Source organism: Falco peregrinus, chromosome 10 (assembly GCF_023634155.1).
Source record: "Falco peregrinus isolate bFalPer1 chromosome 10, bFalPer1.pri, whole genome shotgun sequence".
Classification (NCBI taxonomy): Eukaryota; Metazoa; Chordata; class Aves; order Falconiformes; family Falconidae; genus Falco; species Falco peregrinus.
In genome coordinates, this window is record NC_073730.1 from 34,199,798 (window position 1) to 34,224,137 (window position 24,340).

Consider the following 24,340-nt stretch of genomic DNA (forward strand, 5'->3'; position numbering starts at 1 on the left):
TTGTGATTATTTCATTATCTAGCATAAATTTTCTGTTTGAAAATACTGCAGTTTATGTTAGATGGAAGATAACAGCCTAGATATGAAAGACAGCAGGTTCTAGCAAAAGGAATTATTCATTTGGTTCAGTGGTGAACTATTTGTGAGAGGCAGCTCCTATACAGAACTTTGATTTTTGTACAGAAGCACATCTGATGCCTGATCTTAATTTCTGACTGTAAGATTCATTCCTTGAAGTTAGGCTGAAAGTGAAGTAATACAGTAGGTCAAAGTGTTTAATTAAAGAAATCAAATGAAGTATATAACTTCTTAAACTTGAAAGTGGAATATTTGTTTATCTGGGTTTTTTTATTTTACTAACGTGTAGCAAAAAATACTTCACTTTGCTACTGAAGTATGGCATTTGTACTTCTGTGATTTTTTTTTTCCTATTTTAGAAAACTAAAAGTAAATTTTGCTTGTAATAAATATGAGGCAGCGTTCTCTATCTGGCCCCATCACAACCTCATTTTTCCATAATTTAAGTGTTTAAACAGGTCTATGGTTTTTAGCCATAGCATCTTTGATAATCTGTTTCACTTCATATACAAATTGCAGAGATAAAATGGCTGATATTTTAGATCACATCAATTAAGACTCTGCTAATTTTTTGATTAGGATCAGCTCTGATTACCTTAGAAGTCCTCTGAACTGGCTGTTGCAGTTAATGCTAAGTTACTTAATTATTTTTATCCTCTTTTTTCACTACAACCACCACAATCAAGTATGGTGTTTAGAGCATGTCAGGTCTACCAGGGCTTAAAGAGGAATTCTGCAGCAGAGGTAATGTCCTGTTCCAATTTCATTCATGGAAATAAAGGCACTTTCTAATTTATTAAATTTGAACTTGATCCAGAACAGAGTGGCCATGTTGCCTTTGGGAAGGGGTCCTGTCTCAGGCTGTCTCCCGGCTGTGCCCAGGAACTGCTTGGGGTGGAGCTGAGCTGTAGGAGCCAAACTGAGGGGGGGGACCGTGGCAGGGTTCGATGGGATGGCGGAGGGCCAGCCGCCCAGGTCACTGCCCGCCATGTGGCACCACTCGCACAGCAATAGCACTTAGGTCCCTGGAAGATTTACCATCTAAACCACCTTGTTTAGTGCAGAATTTTCCTTAAAAGGACTGGAAGAATATAGTCATCATAATTCAATTTTTTTCATAATGAATGAAATCTTTACAGGATATTTATAAAGCCATTTGGTGTAAATTTAATAACCTTGTAAAATATAAAATAAGGGTATTGAGTGCACTATTTGAACTCATTTGCTAACTTTAAAATTTTAACATTATAAAAAGTCAAGATTGATATATTTGAATGAGGAAATTCTTCTTATTCTCCAATGTCATAGTAATTTTAATGCCACTTCCTAATCTTGAAATCATGTAATTATGAAATTCTGACAGTTTGGGAAGATCTGCAGTAGTGAATAGTAAAACACATGTATCATGTAGTAAATTAGTTTTAGAAAAATCTTACTTTATTCCAGTATGAGCAAAGTTGTCCGCTACACAACTGCAGAGCATCCATTCAAGTTAAGAAAATCACAGTCCTGCCGTCCTGCTAGTGTGCTTAGCACTTCAGCTCATGTTCACAAGCTGATCAGCAATTTTCCTCTCATTTTCAAAAGATCTTTGCTGCATTGGGATTACTTATTTGAGCCAGTGTTTCTGCTGTCATAAGTTCTAAGTATAGTTTTTAATACTGTGCATTTTTAAAAAGCTTGCCTATATTCAAAGCTGATAGATTTTAAATGCTTTTTACAGTCAGTCCACATACACTGTGATTTGTGCCTTTGCCAGTTTAAACTATACTTAAGATAACCAGTTTTTCTCACAGCACAAATTCAGAGATAAACCTGTGAGATTTATCCCACTGACTTCTGTAAGTGAAGAATTTAATCACATGGGTTTCAGCAACTTCTCACTTTTCCTCTTATTTCACTGTTTCAGTCACCTGAGCCTGAACAGTAGAAGTGCCTTTTTTGCTGTTACGTAGTGATCAGTCACAGACATAAATCCAGGTTATTCCTCATTTAAAGCCCTTTACTGCGTAAAGCATGGTTGATATTAACTTTTGGTTCACTTTCTTATGATGTGTTCTTATTTGAGTCTTTCTTTTATAATGCTGTGAAAAAGGATAAGCTGCTTGAGTTGATTTTGCTGCCATTTGCGCACAGGCTTTTGCAGCAGAGTCTATGTGAAGCCTTTCTTGCCCTTGGAGGAGCTGCTGCCCAAAAAGGAGCAGCTTTCCTGGCACCAGCAGAGTTGCTCCCATCCCCACACGGTGTCGTGGATCACACCATCTCCCTGCCAGGCTGCTGTGCCATGAACTGCACAGAGAGGAGTACTTGCCTAGATATGCCTTGCAGCAGATAAAAGGCTTGAATCTCAGCTTGTTCATTTAGTTAAAGATCTCTATTATGTTGTTTATCTGTTTTATGTTACAATGATAGAATTACCATAAGCTACTGGCAGACAGCAAGTGTCATAAAATACCACTGCTTGTCAGTGTGACAACTTGTTTGCTTATTCCTGAAATGGAAGGCACGTTTCAGGTCACCCACACTACAAGCCAAAGAGGAGGGAGCCCCAGCAGCTCAGTGCATTCTGTTAAACCAGCACAGGTACTCAAAACAAGCCTCATCTAAACTTTACCTCGTTTAGCGTGCTGATCCTGGTCACAAAAGTGCATTTTCATCGTGACTGTAGTTAGGTACAGTTTTAGGGAAGCAACAGCCATACTTTTGCTGTGAAGAGCCAAAATACTTTCTAGTGGTTTATAAAGAAGTTGATAACAAATGTATGAATCTGTATCAAAAATGCCACAGTTTATATTACTTTCAATTGCTTATAACATGGGTCATTGTCCTTGAGCAACTATGCGAAAGTGTACCAAGATGTTATGTTTATTTTTATATGAAAATAATTGTTGCGAGGTTTTTTAGTTCAAGAACTTTAGCTAATGTCTGAAGGATGAAGTATGTTTTTCCCGTTTGCATCAGCATCAAATAGATGTAATTCTTTTTACAGTAACAGTATCATTGGAACTTTATCTAAACAAAATTTGAGTGACATCTTGCAGGTAAAAATTTCATCTTAGAAATTTCCTAATCTGTTACAGGTCAATGCACAAACTGACTCAGCTGGAGAGACTTGATCTGGGCAATAATGAATTCTCTGAGCTGGTAAGAAATGCATCATTTTTTAATAGAAAGCCTGTGTGGTTTGGATCCTCTGTGCATGGGGCATTAAACTTTTCCTTAAAAGGCATTATTGTGTTGTGGCCACATGCTGTGGTCACTTTTCCATGTAGAATGGAAGATCTATCATAGTTCATGAGGTGAATGCTGATAATAGTATATACCTCATCTGCATTAGGCTTCGGCAGTTCAGATCAAGGCTGCAGATGATTGTCACTCTGAGCTGGCTGCTGTTGCTGGAATACTTCAATTTGGGATGAATTGATGATCTCAGTGTAAATACTTGTGTCAATTATGTATTCATTTCTTAATATCTATCATTATATCTTGCAAATATTAGAAATCACTTTTAGCAGAAGTAAGTTTTGGACTCCAAAAGCGGTTTTTGTCCCTAACTGACCTCTAAGATGAGAATTAGGTTTCCTGACATTTAATAGCTTTCAGGAATTTTTTTCTAGTATCAGTATAGAATATAATCAAGTTGCTCTTCCCTTTAGGTATGGTTCTACTACTTCTATAGGAATTGGCACTTCTCAGAAACCGTATGAGGGTGCTTAAACAGTGTTTTAAGGTGTGCCTGTTTTTAAGGAGAGCTCACTGACTTCATCCTGCAGGAACTGTTAGTATGTTAAGAGAAACAAAAGACAGAAAAATTGCTGCCTCATCCTTTTTGAGACCTATCACTGCTAGGGCCATTCGGGAGGGCCTGTGCTTTTGTAGGACAACCAATTAATACTGTAGCACTTGTTATTGCACTGATGGTGAAATAAATGTCTGTGTGCACCTTCTTTACCAACAGCCTGTCTAGTGACTGTTATGCCCTGTGAGTTTCACCACCTTTCCTCTAGAGTCATAGAACAATCTGTAAAAATAGTGCTGCTGAATCAGGGCTTACAATTTTATGAGGTGATGTTTCCTATAGCTTTACTTAAAATCAAGTTAATTTCACTTTAAACAAATTTTGAAATGTCATCTAGTAGTAGAAGGCTGTAGTGAAGAGTCTGCATCTGGCTTATAGGCAGCGCACTAACTTCTGCCATTACGGTTTAAACCTGTTTACGTTCACTAATTTATACTGCTATGTAGGAAAAAATAGATGGTTTTAACTCATTTTTAATTAAAGCTAGAAATATTTTGCACAGCTAAATAGAATAAAAATTTTCAGAAATGGTATTTAGAATTTTGATTACAGAAATACATATATGCTTCCTGAATTCAGTATTTCTTTTTTGGAGGTGAGTTGGTTTTGTAGTCTTTATTATAAATGACTGCAACATCATTCTGTGTTTTTGCATTGTAGCGTACTGTCCCCTAAGAATGGTAAATGAGGAGTTCAGTGGCCCCATACTGCTATTAGGGCCAGACTCCCTGAGCTGACTCATTTTTCAGGAAGTTGATCAAAAAACGTATGAACTCTAGAATCAAATGCCAGAGGCAAAATGGGCCAAGAGGCTAGGGAGCAGCATGGATCTGCAGAAACGTCATAGGAATAGTGGTACTGGTTTAAATCAAGGTCACTTGGAAAAAAGGATTGATAGGTCCTGTTCCTATGGATTCTGAAAATCTGATCTGAGTTTCAATAAAAACTTTCTTCTTATTGGAGAAAAATACTACCTAGAACTGTGGTGGTGTGGAAAAGCTTGATTTCTTTGAGAGTCCATCCCTGGACTATTGAAGTCCCTCCCTTTGCACCGGAAGACTGCGTGCTCTTCGTACAGACAAACTGGAGCAATAGGCATGGGGCTAAGAACAAAGGTAGTTGCAAAAAGGAAGTTATTCTGTTGATTCATTTTCTGGAAACAAGATTACAGAAATCACAAGATAGGTAAGTGTTCCTGAAATAGAAATCGTTGCTTCCTAAATAGCAGCCATATTCAAGTGACTTAATGTAATCAAGGAAGGGAATAGACAATTTGTATCACGGGTCTCTGGGAAAACTGGAGCATTAAATCACAAGGTGTGGGTCAAGGATTTGAAATCTCCTGATCTTTGCAGTGTCAAAAATTGGCACTGGACAAATGATAAACAGCAATTGTACCTCTGCCTGCAAGATGGGGTAAGGCTGGTTGTCGTTCTTCCCAGAGTTTCAGGAATCTGCCGTCAGCAGGAGGGCTTCAAAAGGCATTTTGAAGGAAAATAGTTAAAGGTAGGGAGAGAAGGAAAGAAGGTAAAATGTAATACACTTTTACCAAAGATTAATGTCAGTCTTCAATTCAGACTTGATACTAAGAAGGATTTCTTTACTGAGGTGGTGGTCAGATCCTGGAACAGGCTTCCTAAGGGGTGGTCCGTGCCCCAAGACTGTCAGTGTCTAACAGGCATTTAGACAGTGCCCTTAATAACATCCTTTAAGTTTTGGTCAGCCCTGAACTGGTCAGGCAGTGGGGCTGGATGGTCGCTGTAGGTCCCTTCCAACTGAAATATTCTGTTCTGTTCTATTCTGTTCTAATCTAATTGTGGCAATCTACATGGAAGGTGAAAATATTCCCAAAAATGCATCAGCAGAAGCATTTCTAACAGAGACAAATAAGTTTTTAATACCACTTTTCAAAACATTAGTGAGATCTTCTCTGGATTATGTTATACCATAATGCTATGGCGTAATCCATGGTGTACCGTAATAATGGTGTACCATAATCCATGCTCAAGAAATTTCAAATCAAACTGTGATATGTACAACATAGGAGTATACTGTTGCCTTTGAGAAGGGTGCCTGTCTAATGAGAGGAATTTAAAAGAAAATTAAAGTTGACAGGGGAAATGATGATTGTCTGTAGTAATGGTAGTCAGCGAACACTCTGGAGGAATAAAGAAACATTAATCAGTACAGGAACAAATAGTATAAAATGGCCATTAATCAGTTTAGCCTGGGAATTAGAAGTGTTTTTAACTACTGAAGGACAAAAAAAATTCAATAGAATTAGCCAAGGCAAAATAAATTATCTTTAAAATACTGACTACTAATTTTTTAATAGAAACACACTATGCGACAATGTGGAAAGCTGAGGGGTTGAGCTCTCAAGATGAGCAGGTTCTTTCTTATCTGATGATGCATTGAGAGCTTCCCTCATAATGTGCCATGTGACCTGTGCAACCAGAAAATCATATTTCTTACAGGAATTACAACATTCCGGAGAAATTAGACCACAGGAGATAAGAGGTCTCTCTTGAAGTCCTGTGATGCTAGAGAGATAACACTTGTTTCTAGCCGTGTTGAAATAATTCCAGTGAAATAGTAGTACATGCTTTTAAAATGCTAAAATCTGATTTAGTCAGAACCAAGTGAAATATTTATTATCAGGTTCTGGCAGACTTTGAAAAAAATCTCTATAACTTTACAGAGCTAAGGCAAATTGGAAGTCTTGTTTTACCTGCGAAAATTAAGTGTTTCATGAAGAAGAACAATATTGCTTAGGCTGAAACATGGAAATATTTGTGACTTGATCATTCTTGATTTTCACGGCTGTAATGAATGAGAAATTATTTCAGGAATTGCCTTTTTCTGTTTCTCTCACTAATATCCTGTAGTGTTGAAAAGAATAGAACATCTTAGATTAAAGTTTAATATTGTAATTTTAAGGCTTTATCATTGCATACTGCTGTTTTAACTACTGAATATGAGAGTTGCAGTATATCCAGGAAAGTGTACAGCAATGTGACTCTGTTAAGCTATTGGAAGACTATAAATCATGCAAAAGGCAGAGTTTCACATGTGCTGCAAGATGAGATTTGGTCTTTTTCAGTGCATTGTTTCTGAAGCTCCACAACTCACTTTTTATTTGCCTTTTTCATAAATTGCATACTGCCGATGGACTGTTTAGAACAAGAACTTCTAAGTTCTTTGCATTCATTTCTTTTCCAAAGAGTTCTTAAATTTTACAAGTTTTGAAAAAGAGCAACAGTGGCTCAATTAAATGAAATGAGCATACTGTTCAAGTCATTAACTATCTGAAAGTCTGACGGGGATTATAAAAAAAAAAAGGAAGGTGAAGAGGGAATCTTTTCTTTAAGAAAATATGTCTTTATATTTTAAAAAGATATATTTACTTAACTGTCATTGTAATACTGTATTCTTTTTCTCAGCCTGAGGTTCTCGAACAAATACAGAATCTAAAGGAATTGTGGATGGACAATAATTCTTTGCAAATACTACCTGGGGTATGAACATTTATTTTAAGTCATTAAATTACTGTGTGATATGATGAACTATTTACCTTGCCATAAATGAATGCATGAACGTTTTCTTGAATAGGTACAGTTCATGTAATGTTTAATTATTATCAAGAAATAGAAGTCTCAGCATAGCCATTCATATGAAAACCTTTTAAATGTTATTTCATGATAGTGTGTTAACAGGGATGTGCCTGTTTTATTTAAGCCTTGCATAGTTCTCATTGTGAGGGGAAATAATTTCCTATTGTCTTCTCAGTCACCATGCATTAACTAGCAGTTTTATAAAAATGCACATGAGTTTTAAAAAGGAAGAGGGAATATTAAGTAATCTAAATAAACTTCAAAGTAACAGCTAGTATGTACAGATTGAACTATACTAAAAGCAATTCTGAGGCAGTGAAGATACACTTCTCTAGAAGGCGCTCCATTTAGAAATGGAACAAAAAATCTTTTACAATCAAAACATTAGGGTCATGGTTATATATTCATGCTGCTTCTGAGTTGTTGCTACCCCAAATTAGAACTTTGGTTTTCAATTTTTATTGCCATAAATTATTTGAGGTTGTTGCTCTAAAATACCTACAGTGATTATGACTGGAGAAAGGGAACCCTGTCATCAGCATTTTGTCACACAGGTAACACATTTTATGTTTCACATAATAATGCTCTTCATTGCTGCGGGGAAAATGTAGAACTAGATCTAGCACAAACATGTCTAGGTGTTGGAAGAAAAAGTACTTCCTCTTTCAGCTTTGAACATTTGTTAACTAAAATGCAATTTTTTGCGTTGAGCAGTGACTGGTTTATGTCATAATAAATTGATTACCTTCATTTTTTATTTTGTTCTTGCATCCTGCTTTGTCAAAATGATCATTTTCAGTCGCTGTCCAAATATCCACTCTTTGAGTGCTCTGTTAGTGAAAAGAAAAGCTGTTGTTGAAGCCACTTCTTGATACGGAAACCAGCTGGAGATCAAAACCAGAAATATTGCAGTGTTGTTGCTGCAGTGTAACCGAGTAAAAGAAATATCAGATACACAAGAGTGTGGGAAAACATTTTAACCATTATTCTGTTTCTTTTCTGTTCACGATGAAATTGGTTGATATATCCAGTGCTAAAATGTGTTCCAAACACCATCCTGCTGAGCTCTCATAACCCTGGAGGAGGGTACTTAGTTGAAGATGTTCAGTAGATCATGGTACTGAATCCCAAGGAGCATAATTATTTTCAGTAAATAATTCATGTTTCCTGAATCTGATCCTAGTGGATTCTAGATGATGTTTTATGAAAGCCTTCTCCAAAAGAAGGTTTTAAACTGTTAATACTAGCTTTATAATTTGACTTTTTAAAATGGAAAGAAAATACCAAATGGTAATCAATTTTAAGATTTAGAGATTTGCCATGTTTCCAATGTTGATAGTTCAGTTTTTTAATAAGTAGTCTGTGCTAGAAACAAAGATTGTATTCAGCTGTAATATGGGTAGAATGGCAAAGGTTGGGGTGAAAGGGAGATTTTCCCTTTATACAACAACTCTGATGTGATTAAAGATAGCATGAAACTGCATCCTTAGAAGCAGAGAGCAGATCTCAGCAAGGTAAGAGATGAAAAGTTATATTCATATTGGTTTGAAAGTACCTGTAGATGAAGCTGTCTGTAACTATTTTCCTTCTTCATGTGTACAGTAAATAACTACTAAAAGTATATATAATAACTAAAAAACCCACTCCCAAGAACTTGGACATTTACAGAGTCCATACGCTTCCCAAGTAATTTCCATGGCTTTCTCAACATCCATAAAGGGAGTTCCCTCATAGGCCACTAATATTTATTCATCTGGTTTGAAACAAAGTTTGATATTCCTCATTTAACATCTTTGTAACAATGAGGTAATTCCTCTGGATCACCAAGTATTTCTGTGGGTGCACAGCTGCGTGGTCGCGCTCAATGCCAGCACTGCGCTGCCCCGCCTGGCTCCTCCTGTGCAGCCCTCCAGCCTGCAGCACCCCTCTGCCTCTGCTTGGGTTACGCCAGACCCCGCAGTGACACCTCTTTGCTGTTCCACTTGTAGGCTTTCCTTGTAAGAAAAATAACAGCATCTTTTTGGTTATTTCCTTGATGAAATTTCACATCTAGAATGATGTGACCATCTTGTTATAATGGATGAAGGAGCAGGTTGCTTCTCCAGGCTTCAAACTCTTACATGCTCCACAGATTTTTCAAAGAAATTAGGGAAGGATTCCTGTCATGTTGCTCATTGATGTTATAGCTGCAGTTAACTGTATTCACAGAAGCATACTGTTGGGGTTAATTGAACTATGAATATCTAAAGTCTAATTTTAGATTTTATAAAATTCAGAGAATGTTTGACGCAGAAAAGCTTTACCTGCACATCTAGCCTCAGTGATCTTAAGGACTGTCAAGTAGATGTGAATTGTGAGTAAATGTCCTTTGGACCTGTGTCCAAATGAAGAAACAATACAGCTGTATGACTGAGAACTCAAACTTTCAGCAGATTTAATGAATCTGGAACACATTAATTAGTTTAGCATGTCATTTAGTTTGGGAGTTCCTTTTGCAGCTAGCTGAACAAGAAGGCTGTTAGACCACCACTGGTACTGCTTCAGTGAGATGGCTCTTGTAAAAAGGATGCTGAGTTAACCAAATATAAGCCTGTATTACTATTGTCATTAATTAAACTTAGAAACTGGCTTGCAGTGTATACCTGTTCAAGTAACACTTTGTAACGTGCTATTAAGTCTATAGGGAAGTTAAAACAGCTCGTGTACCTGGATGTGTCAAAAAACAGGATAGAAACTGTTGATTTGGACATATCAGGATGTGAAGGACTTGAAGATCTCCTGTTGTCATCAAACATGCTGCAGCAGCTGCCAGACTCGATAGGTGAGAAAAGCTTGGGATTTCTTGTAATCTTTTACAGCTGAGAATTTCATTTATATCTTTCTTTTTTTTGTTGGCAATTATGAGACTTTATAATCACTGGGATAAGGACTGCCATTAAATTCCAAAGGAGTTTGAAACATCTGTGTCTGGACAGTCCATGAAGACCATTTTATAAAGTCTGGGAAAAAAATCCATGGTTAGAAGGTATTGATTATTCTGATTTGCTATTTTAAAGAAAATAAGCAAAGAAAGATATAATTGATCTGATCTAAATTTGTAAGTATAATGCTGATTATGTTAACAGTGTGAAACTCTTGAAGGAAATTGCTACTCTTAGTCACAGTGGTGCAATTCCATGTGAGAGCATTAAACAAAGAGATAGTTTGAACTATTAATTTTCTTTTTTTACAATATTGCATGCACTGAATTTCTGAATTATTTAGAATATATAGAAATTCTGGAAGCTAAGTGGCTGCAGGTATATCACTCTGTACATCTGGATATTTCATTTTGGTCTTGCTCCCTTTTGTTTTCTTTGGAAACACTTGAGATCTGTCTCAAATTGCTTCCAGCTGATGAGCCCACTGTATCATTATAGTCTTTTTCACTTTCCTAAGTGCATTCCTTTGAACATGGAACTGTTAAATTCCCAAATTTTAAATCAACATAGTCAAGGTTCTGAAATGTATTGCTAATTAATAATACTGTGCTACATGAATGTTACTAGTTGTCTCATACAGCTGTTTTCCATTTTGGTCTTCTACATCTCACCATAAATTCTAGAGTCTTTGCTTTATGTGGTTTTCTGATATGTATGTGCAGATTGATTTTTAGAGGGCATTTTACCTCCTATACAAAAGGAACAAATATCTACATTTTGATTTATACATTCTTGCAGTTGGATATATTCAGTTCTCATTTCCAAATTCCTGTTGCTGAATGGTAATAGATTTAACAGAAGTAAAGCAAAAAGAGTCATTTTTGTACTGCAATTTAAGATGAGAGCTTGCTGAAATTCATTTTGGTGTTAAATTCTTCCTTTTAAAACAAAATCTTGTTGAAACCTAGAGGTTTCTTAGGAACATGTTGATTTTGAAAAAAGTTTTCAACCAAAATGCTTCTGCAATTGAAATGAGTAGTGTTTCTATTAGCCCTTTAATTATACTTTCCATTTGCTTCAGCTTTCATATTATGGCACATTCAGTAACATTTTCCTGTGATTAATTTTTATTATCCCAACATTAATTACGAATAATAATTTAAAAATGCTATTTCAGTTATCCAGAATTCTTTCAGGAAAAAACATATTTTGAAATATTAACAACTTCCAGAACATGGAAATCCATTTCAGACTCTGTTTCTAGCACTGTAATAGAATATTTTTCCAATTTTTCCACTTTTTTATTGTGTCCTGCTGTTATGCACTGGTAAAACAGAAGTTTCATTCCCTTGTTGGTAAATGTTACCCAGTTAATGCATCTGCTTACACTTAGAGATGTAATAATTCTTTTAAAAAGAATTAGCTGTATATACAAATGCATTCAGGATTGATTCTGGTTTTCAGTCTGATTCTAGTTTTCTGTCTATACCTGTTACGACGTGAGCACCTTTTTTTCAAAGCAACAGGAATCCAACTGAAACGTTAATAGATGTGTAGAAATACTACTCTTCCTACACAGATAGGATACTATTATTATTTTGGTTACATTTTTTTAAGACTCCAGGTGTATGCTTAATACTTCGCTTGCAGTTCAGCTTAACATTTAATCAGTGCTTGATTTTGATGAAACAGATTTTCAATGGGATAAGAATGTGTCTGTGTACTGTCCTATATACGGATGTTTTTTAAAATCTACATCAAAGTTATTTGGTGTTAGAAATCAGTGTGTGTTTAAGGGTGTGGGAGATTACTGAAAGTAAAAAAGATTAATGTGAAATATTTTTCTATTACTTCTTCCTTACCTGTTTTGTAGGACTGTTGAAAAGGCTTACAACTTTAAAAGTAGATGACAATCAGCTTACAATTCTGCCAAATGCAATTGGAAAGTGAGTATGTCTCATTTGATTTTCAACATTAAGTAAAATGTTTTTTCCCTTCTGCTTGCAGAATGTCTTTTTAAAAACTAAAAAAATAAGACAAAAATGTACTGAATTATAAAATAATTTCAAAATGTGTGCCTAACACCCAGCTTATAAATTTTACATTTGGAGCAACATAGTAACTTCTGTGGGCTTATACTGGCGTAAGTGATAAGAAGATGAAATGTATCACATTTTCCAAGAAAAAAAACAAAGATATATTTCTGTATGAATTACTTGCAATTTAGATGATTAGAGCAGCAAAAGCAGGAGAAATAGAAGTATTTGGGGGAATTTGTCTGTTCCCATAGCAACAGCCAGTACTTGATGCCGAAAAGAAAATGGCTGTAAATCTCGTATGTATGAAGATTTCTCAAAATACTGAAGTAGCATAAATGAAAAAGTCATGACGATTTCAGAGGTGTATACATCAAAACGTGAAAGTATTGCATAAGTAATCTTATTATGAAAAGCACTGACGATGCCCTTTAGCGATCATTGTGTCAGATATTACATGATTACTGGTGCAGAATTCTCTCTTGTACTGCTGTGTGTCTTGAACTTACTGCTAAATGAAATCCACAATGTGTTGTAAAATTCAAGGTGGATGCAAGCGTGGCTCCATGTATTGAAATAGGTGATTCTTCGTAGTATTTCACACTACAGATATCCCTTTCTGGCAGAACATATCTCTAACATTGATATTTTTGTAGACATTGATATTTTTGTTATAGACTCTTCCTCTACATATTTGACTTATGAAATGCTATATGAACTGATAATTGGCAAAAATTTCAGAGTACATGGTCCCTGGCTGCCTTCCACAGTTATAGCACTACTAGTGTTTTCATCATCCCCCTTGTGCCAGCAGTAGTATGCAGGCAGAAAAAACAGAGTTCAGCCTGAGTGATGGCTGTCTGGTGTGAGTGAACAGGTGGCTGTACCATTTGTACCAGTTCTGTGCTGGCAGCACGGAACATTGGGCAGGGGGCATATGTGAGCAGAGTTGCCCTTGGATTGCCCTCAGTGCAAAACCCGTTCTCTCTTCCACAGGTTGTAGCTCAACAAACTGTTTCATTAGAAGTAGTTTTCTTAAGCCAGGGCTGTCCTGCAGCTTCCAAAATTAAAGCCTAGAAGGCTTAATTTAGACTTGTCCAGAAATATGACAGTACAGTGAGGTCTCTAGAATGGAAATAATCTTTAAGCTGCACAGCCAGCGCTTTACTGCTCCTGCACCCTTTTTATAGTAATAATTTTGATAATAATTTAGTTCTTGGTATGCCATTCAGGAAAGCGAAAATAAATGCAGACTTGTGAACTATTACAACTGTAGCAACTGAAAGCTCAGGTTTGGCTTACCATGCTGTACTTCTTGCAGTGTCTTCAGATTTATGTGACGTTCACGGAGAATATTAGAAGTTGGTTATATGAATCACAAAAAGGCAAATCTTTGCTACACAAATCATTGTGTAGCAATAAATACTGATAGGCAGTGAAAGCTCGTAAAGCTCAAGGCCGTACTGGGCACTCAGTGAAAAGGTTGATATTCTGTCCAACATAATCTTTAACAATGAATTTCATTTTCATATTGAACTGCTCAAATTGAAGGGGAACCCCTCTTTTTTTTTTTTTTTTTTTTAGCCTGATATCTGGTCACTATTGTTTGTCTTGGAGCCTTAATTATATTTTTAAAGATGCATAGTGCTGCTCTGAATGGTGTATATGCAGAGCAGTGGGCTAATCGCCTAATATTATCACCTTATTTTTGGATGATTGGTTGTGCTTTTTAAATAAAGTACTTTCTCTCATTTAACGAGGACAGTGTCTCCCATATCAAAATGAACTTCCTTTCTCTGACTCATCCGTTTGGATAGTTTCCTACTGGGTCTCTTTTCTCCTAAATGATAGTTGTGGTACCCACTGCAGAGTATATTACTGTCACACAAAGATTAGCAGTGTGGAGGAGGGAACTTTCCCTCCAGAGACCAATTTCATGATGAAACACAGAGCACTTCAGCACTGTCTGAGTTGATGCTGCTCATAGTGAACCACCACCAGTCTTGTTCAAAGGGCAAGCCTGTAAGTGGCATTTAGTTTGACCCTGCAAGATACTACATGCAGTAGACCCAGCTTAATAAAACATTCTACATAAAATCAGTGGATTCATGTTGATTAAGTACTTGACTAAACTAGACCCAAAGACTGGAGATTTGGTCTGTAGGGCCTGAGTGAATGGCCGTGCTTCCCCTTTGTGAGTAGGACAGTGTCACGAGGGAAGTGATGACCCATACATAGGTAATGATGTGGTAGGTCAAGAGCCAGTGTGTTACGTCAGATGAGTGTTTTGTGTATGTGTCTAGGCTGTACCATATCTGACAGTACCAGATGCTGCGGATGGAAGTGTTAACTTGTATTCATGGGTCTGCAAAATTCCTTTTGCCCGATGTTGGATAAATAGTGGGTGTAGCTAACTCTTAGGATTTAGGTTGCTTTGGCAGCAGTTCACTGGGTACCGTGGCTGTTGGGAGAAAAGGTCTCTGACTGAATGAAATGGGGCTGAGAGGGTTGAAACTACTCTCTAATTCATGGCAGTCTTCATTCTCCATGAATCTCTCTACTGATCTGTCTAAAAATATTCCTCTTCTACCTTAGGACATGTAGGGTGAACTGCCTCATTTCAGTAAGGTGCCAAACTGAACAGCAGGTGCATATCTGATTTTTGTCTGTCTGTCTTTAAACCTATCAAGAATGATCTGAATTTAGCCCAAGACAGTAAGGTTAATGATATTTTAGCTAAATTGGCATAGTTGGAACTATAGCTGTTATTGTTAACTTCCTTTCATGCACAATCCATGGTGAAAGAAAAATCCCTTTCTGAAGTGCGTATTTTTTTAACCATGGTAGTTACACAGATGAAATACAGTTTTACACTGACTTTGTTGTTTTTGTTGTGGCTGTCTTCATTTGTCTGCTGCTGATGTCATCAGGAAGGAAAGAAGCTGAGAATGTCTGTGCCAGACAATAGCTTTCAAATAAAATTTTCTTGTCTGATAAAGTCATTCCTCACTGTCAGGGAAACTTCCACAGTTACAGTTCAGAGTGTCAGATTTTCTGATTGCCATTGGAAACATGGTAGTTCTCAATTAAGCTTATCTATTTTCAAGCTTTTCTGGTTGTGTTATCATCAGTAAAAGGCAGAATTTGTGAATCCTGAAATTTAACAAGGTTTCCATTTGGATTTCCCTCTGTCAAGCACACATTCCATATGAAGTAGGTATGACTGAATTTTTACTTCACTGAGAATCTTGAAATAAATTGTGGTGGTTACAAAGCTTGTGTTAAAGACAAGCTATGAGCAAAACCTGGCAGAGCTTTTGTATGTATTCCATGGATCTCTCACTAATCACTGTGTGACTCTGGCTTTTCAGCCTACTGAAGTACAGCAGTTAGAGGAAAGTTCTGAGAGTTCAGTGTTAGGAATAGCTATTTCTGTTTTCATGTTGCATAAAATTTGAAGGCTGAAAGACCTTTTTTTGATGAAGAAACTGAAATAAAGGTAAATTAGAAATACAGTGAAGGTCCAGGCCTGCAGCTGTAAGCCATATAAGTACTAAGGAGCAAGGTTTGGAGCAGAGGTAAACTTTATCAGATCTACCAAAACATTTGGGTAAAAACCAGACACAGTCTTCTGGGCACCTAATCCCTTCATCAGTGGACAGGGAGATGACAAATGTTGGGGAAGAAATAATTGCTTGTCATTTAATCTTACTATTAATTAAAGCACTTGAGAGAAAAAGGTAGTATGTGGGGAGCAGAAAAGGGGCAGCAGAAGTAGGGAACAATGGCATTTTTGATGGCTCACAAAACTTGTATTACATGAGCTGAATGAGCGGTGCAGTACAGCATGCATTTTGAGAACCGTTACATCCAGCCTAGTTTTTGAAGAGATTCAGTAGGTATTTCTCCTGAATATTTATATATGTGTGTATTTGCATATGCATAATATATATGTAAGATATATATTTTTTTCTTTCTCTCTCTCTATAAAATGTATTACATATATATGTTCCTGTTTGTAAGTGTTATTTGCATTAGCAAAGGTCAAATTGTTGATTCTTAATCACCAAAGTAGGACTGATGTTTAAGTGTTGCCTGATACTACCTGCTGTCTTCAGGGAAAAGCAAACACTCAAAAGAGTCCTGAGGGCTGTGTGACTGGCAAGGACAGGCTCCTGAAGAAATGCCTCTGATGACCATTTCGTCCTGGAGCAGCAGTGGGTGGGGAGGTTCAAGTGCTGTGCATCGGGTCAGCTCTCTTGGCGTTTCCTTGGCTTGCTTTCTGTGTAGGTGCCAGCTGCCGTCAGAGGCGGTGGTGGCTTTTACACTGTGGGCCCTTTTCATTTAGGACTCAGTGCATTCCAACTCATTTCACAATCCTTTTGATGGATAGTAAAATGCAGGGCTATACTGAAAGCACTAGGAAGCTGTGCTTTCTCTGTACGTACTGCTCTCCAGCACTGTGGGCAGTGGCCAGCCTGGGCTTCCGTTCAACAGCGGAGTTTTCTGTCAGCTGTGTCTATTTCTTCCTCTTTCCTGAAAACATGATTACGTGAAGAAAAGGTCAGGTCTCTTTCTTTCCACAATTTGACAGAATACAACAATCAAGGAAAAGGGATACAAGGCAGAAATGGAGATTAATTCATTTTTTTTAAGAGAGTATTTGAGTGTCAGAAGATTACTTACTTTGGTCTGCTTTGTTTCGGTCCTTGCCATACAGATACTCTTCCAAGATCCCTTTTCAGCCAGCTTTCTCAACATGTGAAAGATAAGCACTTTTACAAAAGCTGTGTCTGCCTACAACAAGCTGAGATTACTTTGCTGAGTTTGAATCCAAGCTCATCTTTTTTCACTACTGAACTGTATTAGAAATTATGTCGAGTGCGTCAGTTGGAATGTACCCTGGAGGCAATTCCTGCTTCCCTTCCCATTGCTCTCCCAAAGCAGTAGTTCTTTACCTGTTGTGTGTTTTTGTATGTGAAGATTATAAACTTTTTGGTTTGATTCTTCAGCTTAGTGTGAATTGCCATGATCACTGTCTGTTTGAAGTGCTTGCAATACTTCCTCACTACAAAAAGTAAGAATGATAATGTGGGGAAGCTAAGTGGTCTTTCTTAAACTGCCTTAGTAGATAAGATTGATTAACGGTGTCCCTAATAGTTCCTGAAATCATATTATTATAGACTCCTCGTAGGGAAATCTGCAATAAAGGTTCCCCCTTCAGAGGATGATGTCTGTAGTAGTGTGATGCTTTAAAACTTCCAAGGTTTTGGAGTGTTAAATTTAGTTATTTAGTCCCTGTATAGCATCTAACAAGTGTATTTACAATTTCAGTTTATCTTTATTAGAAGAATTTGACTGCAGCTGTAATGAGTTGGAGGCCTTACCTTCTACCATTGGCTACCTTCATAACCTGAGGACGTTGGCTGTGGATGAGAATTTCCTTCCTGAACTGCCCAGAGAAGTGAGAAGCTGATTCTGTTTTTAAATTGCAAGTTGAAAGGTTTTGTGGTAGGCCCGAGATTTCTTCCCTGCTTAGACAAAATATCCGTTAAAGCAATTGTTTATACACTATCTTTCTTACATGCTCAATAGTAACATAGTAAAACCAGTACTTTAGTAAATTCATGTAAAGGTGAGTGTGTCACTCGGAAGAGTAGTGCAGGTAACCCTAGGCATTTCCCTGATGTTACTGACAAAAGGAGGGCATTATGTTCTGGCTAGATTCTGCGTTTTCTGCTTTATGTCACTTACAGTAAAAACACAATTTGGCCACCTCCTGGCATAAAAAATTAGTGATAATAACTTAATGAAAGTAGGTATCCTAACTTCTTTGTTTTTTTCATTCCTGTAGATTGGAAGCTGTAAAAATGTAACAGTGATGTCTCTCCGCTCTAACAAGCTGGAATTTCTTCCTGATGAGATTGGTCAGATGCAGAAGCTGAGGGTGTTAAATCTGAGTGATAACAGGTATTGTTCACATAATTTTTCTAACCCATTATAAGAATTTATTTCTAAAAAAAATTTCAACTATTCTTTTTAGGTATTTGTAAAAAGAACGTTTATATAAAATATATTTTAAAATAGAAAAAAATTATTTAGAGTTACTTTATTTAAACTAGAAGGAAAAAATGTTAATTTTTTAAATCTTTATTCCACTGACATGCAACTCTTAGTTCCACTGACATGCAAAGAAAAACTTGAATGGGGCCAAGGTCTGGGTCTCAGTGTGTTTTAATAGATTAAAACCTGTTTACTTCTTTTATCTCCTGCTGTTTCCATGTGAAAGTGTGATATTTGGCTCTAAAATTGTATATGTTATAATATTTAATTATTAAAAATTGTGATAAGCTGATATAAAGGAAATCATTAAATGCAAGCACACTAGTATGTTATCCTGCCTCCGCTGAAATCATAAGAAAATTTTCTATTTTCTTCAGAAGAGCAAAGGTTTTGTAAAAAACTTGAACAGATTCTTCTGTTCTTAGTGCACATAACTATTCCTCCGAGAAAGTGAATGCTTAAAATGAGCCTTTCTTGATGCCTATCCTGTGCTGCCATAAGCATCAGAAAAGACTGACTTTTTCTTGAGGTTAATACATGCATGTGTTCCAAGAATATGTTAAATTCCAGAACAACCACAGAAATACAAGTTTGCTCTTTAGTGCAACATAGGGGTTGTGAATACCATTTTGTTTCCAGTAATTGTCATCCATGCTCAGTAAAAATTAGAGGAAGGACTTTCCACATCTGTGTCTGATTTACTGTCAGCAGTTTCATTGTCAAGGTAGAGCATAAAATATAAAACGAAGTAATGTAGAAATCCCTGTAATACATTTGTTTAAAATAATTTGCTTAATTCTGTTAGGTGATTTTCTGCATTGCAATTGTATATCATAAAATACATTATGTATGGAACAGAACGTAAAGTTTAACTCTAGTTTGTGTTGAAGCTACCTAGGTTCCAGAATCAAATCTTGAGTCTCTTGATTTTGGGTTTCAGATTCCAGTGCCTTCCCAGGGACAGGGAGTACTCTGCCATCAGTATGTTTCCACAGGAGTGTACGTTTGTGCTTTTATCTGTACATCTGCAGTCTGAAACTGTATTTCAGGCAACACTTTAAAATCACTCCAGCTGGCATTCTTGCCAACAAAGGCAGCCTGGCTTCCCTTCACTGTTCCATATCCATATACCCTGTCCTGTCCTAGTGGGACTTTTTTCAGGTGTATGGGGATCTTGAATGCGTAAGGGATATAGATGAAAGTGGCCTATCACAAATATGGTGAATTTTCAGATGGACGTTTCCAGTGGCTGCTGTGCAGCTGGCTGTAGTGGCAGGCAGGAGCAAGCACAGAGCAGGGTAGGAGTGGGGAGGCAATAGACAGTGCTGGTTCAGGGCTGCTTGGGAGTTTAAGGAGCTGCAGCTGCAGGGTGCCTTCCCTGGCATGTTAAACCAGTCTGGGCCAGATCACTCTGCCCCCTTTTCAAACTTGTAAATCTGAGCTGGATCACTCTGCCCCCTTTTCAGGCATGTAACTGCCATGAGTTTGAGTTGAGGAGGCAGAAAACCTAGTGAGTGGGTTGGGTTTTTTTCCTTTTTTATTCCAAGTTACTTTTCAGCCAGGTCAGTTGCTGATTTCAGGCATGTGACTTCATGTCTAATTACTGATTGTGAGTGCTACTGCTGAGGCAAGAGAGGAGGTGGCTCACTGTGGGGAGGAGGCAGCGAAGGTAGTAAGAGCAGGCAAGGTTTCCCAACCAAGGCGACCTGACAGCTGGACACCACCGAAACAGCAGCCCTGCCCCACCTTTCTTTTTTCCCTAGCTGTCCCTGTACGGGAGGATTGGGATTTCCATTGTGGAGGACGGTAATTACGGGACCAGCATCCCCATGATGTAATGTTCCTTGGGGTGGAATGTGTCAGCTGCTGTCCTTCCCACTCCCCTTCTGTGCTGGCTGGTAGCCTTGCATCTGCCCTTATGCTTCCTCAGGGCTCACTGGATGAGTCACTGAGATGATTTATCTCACAGAAAATGGAAGAAGCTATCATTCCTCTTGTTGTGTTCATTTTATAACACTCTTCATGGTCCGTTTGCTCGACGTGATGCTGGCAAACACCAAAGTCAGCTAAAGGTAAACAGTGGCTGTGCACCAAAGCAACTGTGAGGAGGACAGGAGAAACAGGACTTTGCCTGTTGGGGAGGGAAATTGTTCTCTCAAGTGAACCTGAAAAACTGTACAGCGAGTTGTAAGCATTGTAGAACTAGTGGGAGAGCACTGACTCAGACAGTAGACCTTCAACCTTTAAACCTGTTTGAATTGTCTCCTGTGCTTTTCTTAAGGGGTTTGGGGAGTATATTTTTCCTCCTTTGTTGGTATCAGTTCTGGCTGAGGTTAAATATTGCCCTGCTGAGACACTGTGATAATGCTTTTGTTAAGAAACTTCCCACTTTAATGAAACTAAAAAGTTTCAACGTTTTGACACCAAAGAGTTTGGACAAAATTCAGGTATCATCTTAATGTTGGATTTCTTAATCTATTTTTTTCTTTACTTTTCTGTTTTCCCATTTTCTCATTCATATTAACATTAAGGCAATATCCATTCTTTCTTTGAATGAGTCCACATGTACATGCTAATAAGGAGCATACTTGGGCTCCGCTTGTTGCTGGGATCCTTTCCATGTTACCAAAACAGTTTTGCCCCTCTACTTTTCCTGCTTCGGATATGACAGAGGAGGTAGAGCAAACCACCTCTTTTCCTGGGTATCCCTTTGAGCTGTCGGAAGACGACACACAGACACGCAAGCAGAGCAGAAAGGCAATTCTAGAGCCAAGGGGTCAGTGCATGTGCTTCACCCTCTGGTGATGGGCTCCTGGGTCCTGGGATGTGTGTCAGCCTTTTCCCTCTCAGCCTGTTAGGAGACCTGCTGAGCCCTGACTCTGTGGGCTCCACTGCTAAGGCAGACCCCTTCCCACCAAACACTACTGATGCAGCCTTTTTGGCATGAAAGCTCCAACCTTTACACAAATCTTCTGAAAAGCAGCTGTTACTCCCTGTACTGTATAACAAATACATACGTGTATTCTTTCAGAATTTATCTAGTCAGTCCTTTATGACTTTCTCCTTACCAGAGAGGATTTCATGTCCATTCTGACAGGTGTCCAGCTGCTCATGCATCTTTGGACATTATTTTCCTTACAGAGGGAACAGACTCTGTCACCGTGACTCTTAGTCCATGTTGATCATCATGGGTGCATGGTTTTACAAAGGGAACACAGTCTTCCATTGGGTACCTGTCCACTGCAGGTTCATACCAGGGAATGATACCTCAGGGTCATCTCCTTCTACTTTGTCACGTGCCAGATTTCACTGCTAGTATCTACAACTGTGACTGTAAATGATGCACTTGTGTATCCATTAGCCTTTATCGCAGTGACTGACTCTCTGCTGGTGGGTGGGCTACTCAAGTGTTTATTGAAAGATGCCCTTTTGCCACCAAAAATGTTCATTCTGGACATGTTCATCAAGGCATGTGGAGTACAGGGATATTGGTGGCTTTGAACTTGCCAGAGTGCACAGAAAATGTGCAGTTTGCTCTCTGAATGGTCATGCACACATGGAGCGGAGGACAGCTGTGGTGTAGTATGTAAAGAGGAAAAGAGGAGCTCTCCCTCCCTCGCATTATCTGAAGTTTGTCTGGGTATGAAACTCAGAAATATTTTGTGAGGTTTGGTCTAAAATCCTGATTGGATGCCTTTCAGGAAGGAGGCATACCTGACATAGACCTTTTTACCACTCAGACTAATGGGAATCACACGTTTTTGTGAGTTGACACATTTTGCTCAAAGGTGGGTCAGTGTTTGGAGTCCCTCTCTAGTGCATTTTTAATACTACGGTTTCAGCTACTACATAGTATTATGTAGTCAATGCTGTCTTGTTCCATGTCTTCTGAAGGCCCTCATCACTGTGAGATGGACCCTGCTGATCTTAATTGACATGAAGCTGGTTTAGTTCCAGGACTCTCTTCAAATATTCACGTTAGAATTCTGTTTTAACCAGGAAAATAGACTCCAGCTTTTCTTTCCCATGCCATATACTCTAAGATATATCTGTATCTAAGACTATATCTTCTCATCTTCATAAGCTGGGAGTCCTCTCTCCTTTTATCTTTACAGGTCCAAACCTTTTCAACCCTGTTGCAGGCTCTTCACCTCTGGGAAATGCAATTTTCTCTTGTCTCCACACAATAAAAGGCAATGATGGGCTGAATCCCTTACTATCACATTGCTAAGGTGGAGTCTAATGAGGGCTTAGCGTACAACTGACCAGAGGTTAGGTGGCTTCACCCACTGCAGTCAGGGAAGTTTTGACTCCAGCTGCAGTGCAGCTACCAGGAGGTTCATCCTTGCCTTTGCCAGGCATAACGCTGTCTCCAGTGCTTCAAGAACCACTGCAGCATTTGATAAAGCAGTTGTGCAATTACTACTTGCATGAAAGATATTGAGACCTCCAACACATAAAGTCACTGGGGGTAGCTGCTCGGATTCAGTCACTGTTAAGAGTAACACATGGGATTCATTCAAAGAAAAAAAGATGTCTTACCAGTAACCGGTGTTCTTCACAATGTGTAGTCCACATATACATTTGTCTTCCATCTGCTTCTCCTCTCTCCTCAGAGTCCTTCCAGGTATGAGTCCTGTGATTGAGAGGTAGAATTGTTAGAATGTACATTTGGGCTACACTTCTCAAAGAGCATCGGTTACTGGTAAGTAACCTTTCTTTTAGTTTTAGATTGTTCTTAAAGAAGAGCTGAAAGAATCTTCACCTTTCTGTATTTCCACTGCTTCTGCTTCTGTCCTGGGGTCAGAACTCAGTTACTGCTCTGAATCTCACCCACAGAAGTTAGATGAAAAAAGGTCCTAAAATGACACTATCCTTTCAAAAAAAGACTGTTCTGTGGTATATCTCTTCTTTTTCTGGTTAGATATTTAAATATGCATTATTGCTCGTTGCCAAAGAGGTAATTGCTTCTGGCCATGTATATCCACAAATGGTTTTGGGAACAATATGTTGGTGGGTTAATATGAATCATGTTCTTTTAAACTTTCACACCTTGAAAACTCTATTATTAATCAATTTGGTGAGAGTTACACTGGAGAACTGTCACAAATAACAATTGTCTCTGGGCTTGACTGACTGACTGGTAATGCTGCTTGTTAAAATTAACTTTCAACATGTTTTGACATGCATTTTTCATGTTTGGATTATTATTTGAAAATTCTTTCTGAATGTCACTAAAGTATAAAGTATATGTATGCATCGATGAATCTAGAAAGCATTCCCCTAGGTATTCGGTAAGCTCTTTGTACGTTACATTACTTGAACTTAGTGGACAATCTTCCCATATTCTGAGCTTGCTTACTTAAGGCGTAACAAAAAATTTAGTACCTGGTACAAATATGTAGTTGGTTATTTTACAAAACCATGAGAAAAGCAATTATTAATAATAAAGAAAAGGTAAAATTATGTCTTTCAGGAGGCTTATAGTAAAAGCAAAGACCACCTTTGACCCATAAGACCCCTCAAATACCAACATTTGGTGGTTTTTGTATTTAAACAGTATCAATGACATTTTCTTTGCTTTTTTTGTGTTCCATGAATAATATTCATTATCTTACTCTTAAAGTATTTAGCACTTAAGAACTTCAGAAATCATGCAAAATGTGTCATCTGGGATTAATAATGGAAGGAATTTTTCTGAAGTCCTCGTTCAAGAATGAATGTAGCTTCTTTGAGGCTGTGAAGCCATGTGGTACAAGGATTTAATGTTTAGGGCTGTCATTTCAGAGGTGTGCTAGGTTTGGTTTAGGGGTTTTTTTATTCACCTGA

General features: G+C 37.9%; 1 protein-coding gene across 5 annotated transcripts in view; it reads left to right on the plus strand.

Annotated features, from left to right (window-relative positions):
• LRRC7 (leucine rich repeat containing 7) overlaps positions 1 to 24,340 on the plus strand; it is a 183,757-nt gene that overhangs the window by 107,254 nt on the left and 52,163 nt on the right. For all 5 annotated transcript variants that reach the window (XM_055815783.1, XM_055815784.1, XM_055815786.1 and 2 more), the window contains exons 7-12: positions 3,159 to 3,222; positions 7,321 to 7,395; positions 10,168 to 10,312; positions 12,286 to 12,358; positions 17,783 to 17,912; positions 18,303 to 18,418. In XM_055815783.1, the coding sequence (XP_055671758.1) occupies positions 3,159 to 3,222; positions 7,321 to 7,395; positions 10,168 to 10,312; positions 12,286 to 12,358; positions 17,783 to 17,912; positions 18,303 to 18,418 (603 nt within the window). The remainder of the gene's footprint in view (positions 1 to 3,158; positions 3,223 to 7,320; positions 7,396 to 10,167; positions 10,313 to 12,285; positions 12,359 to 17,782; positions 17,913 to 18,302; positions 18,419 to 24,340) is intronic.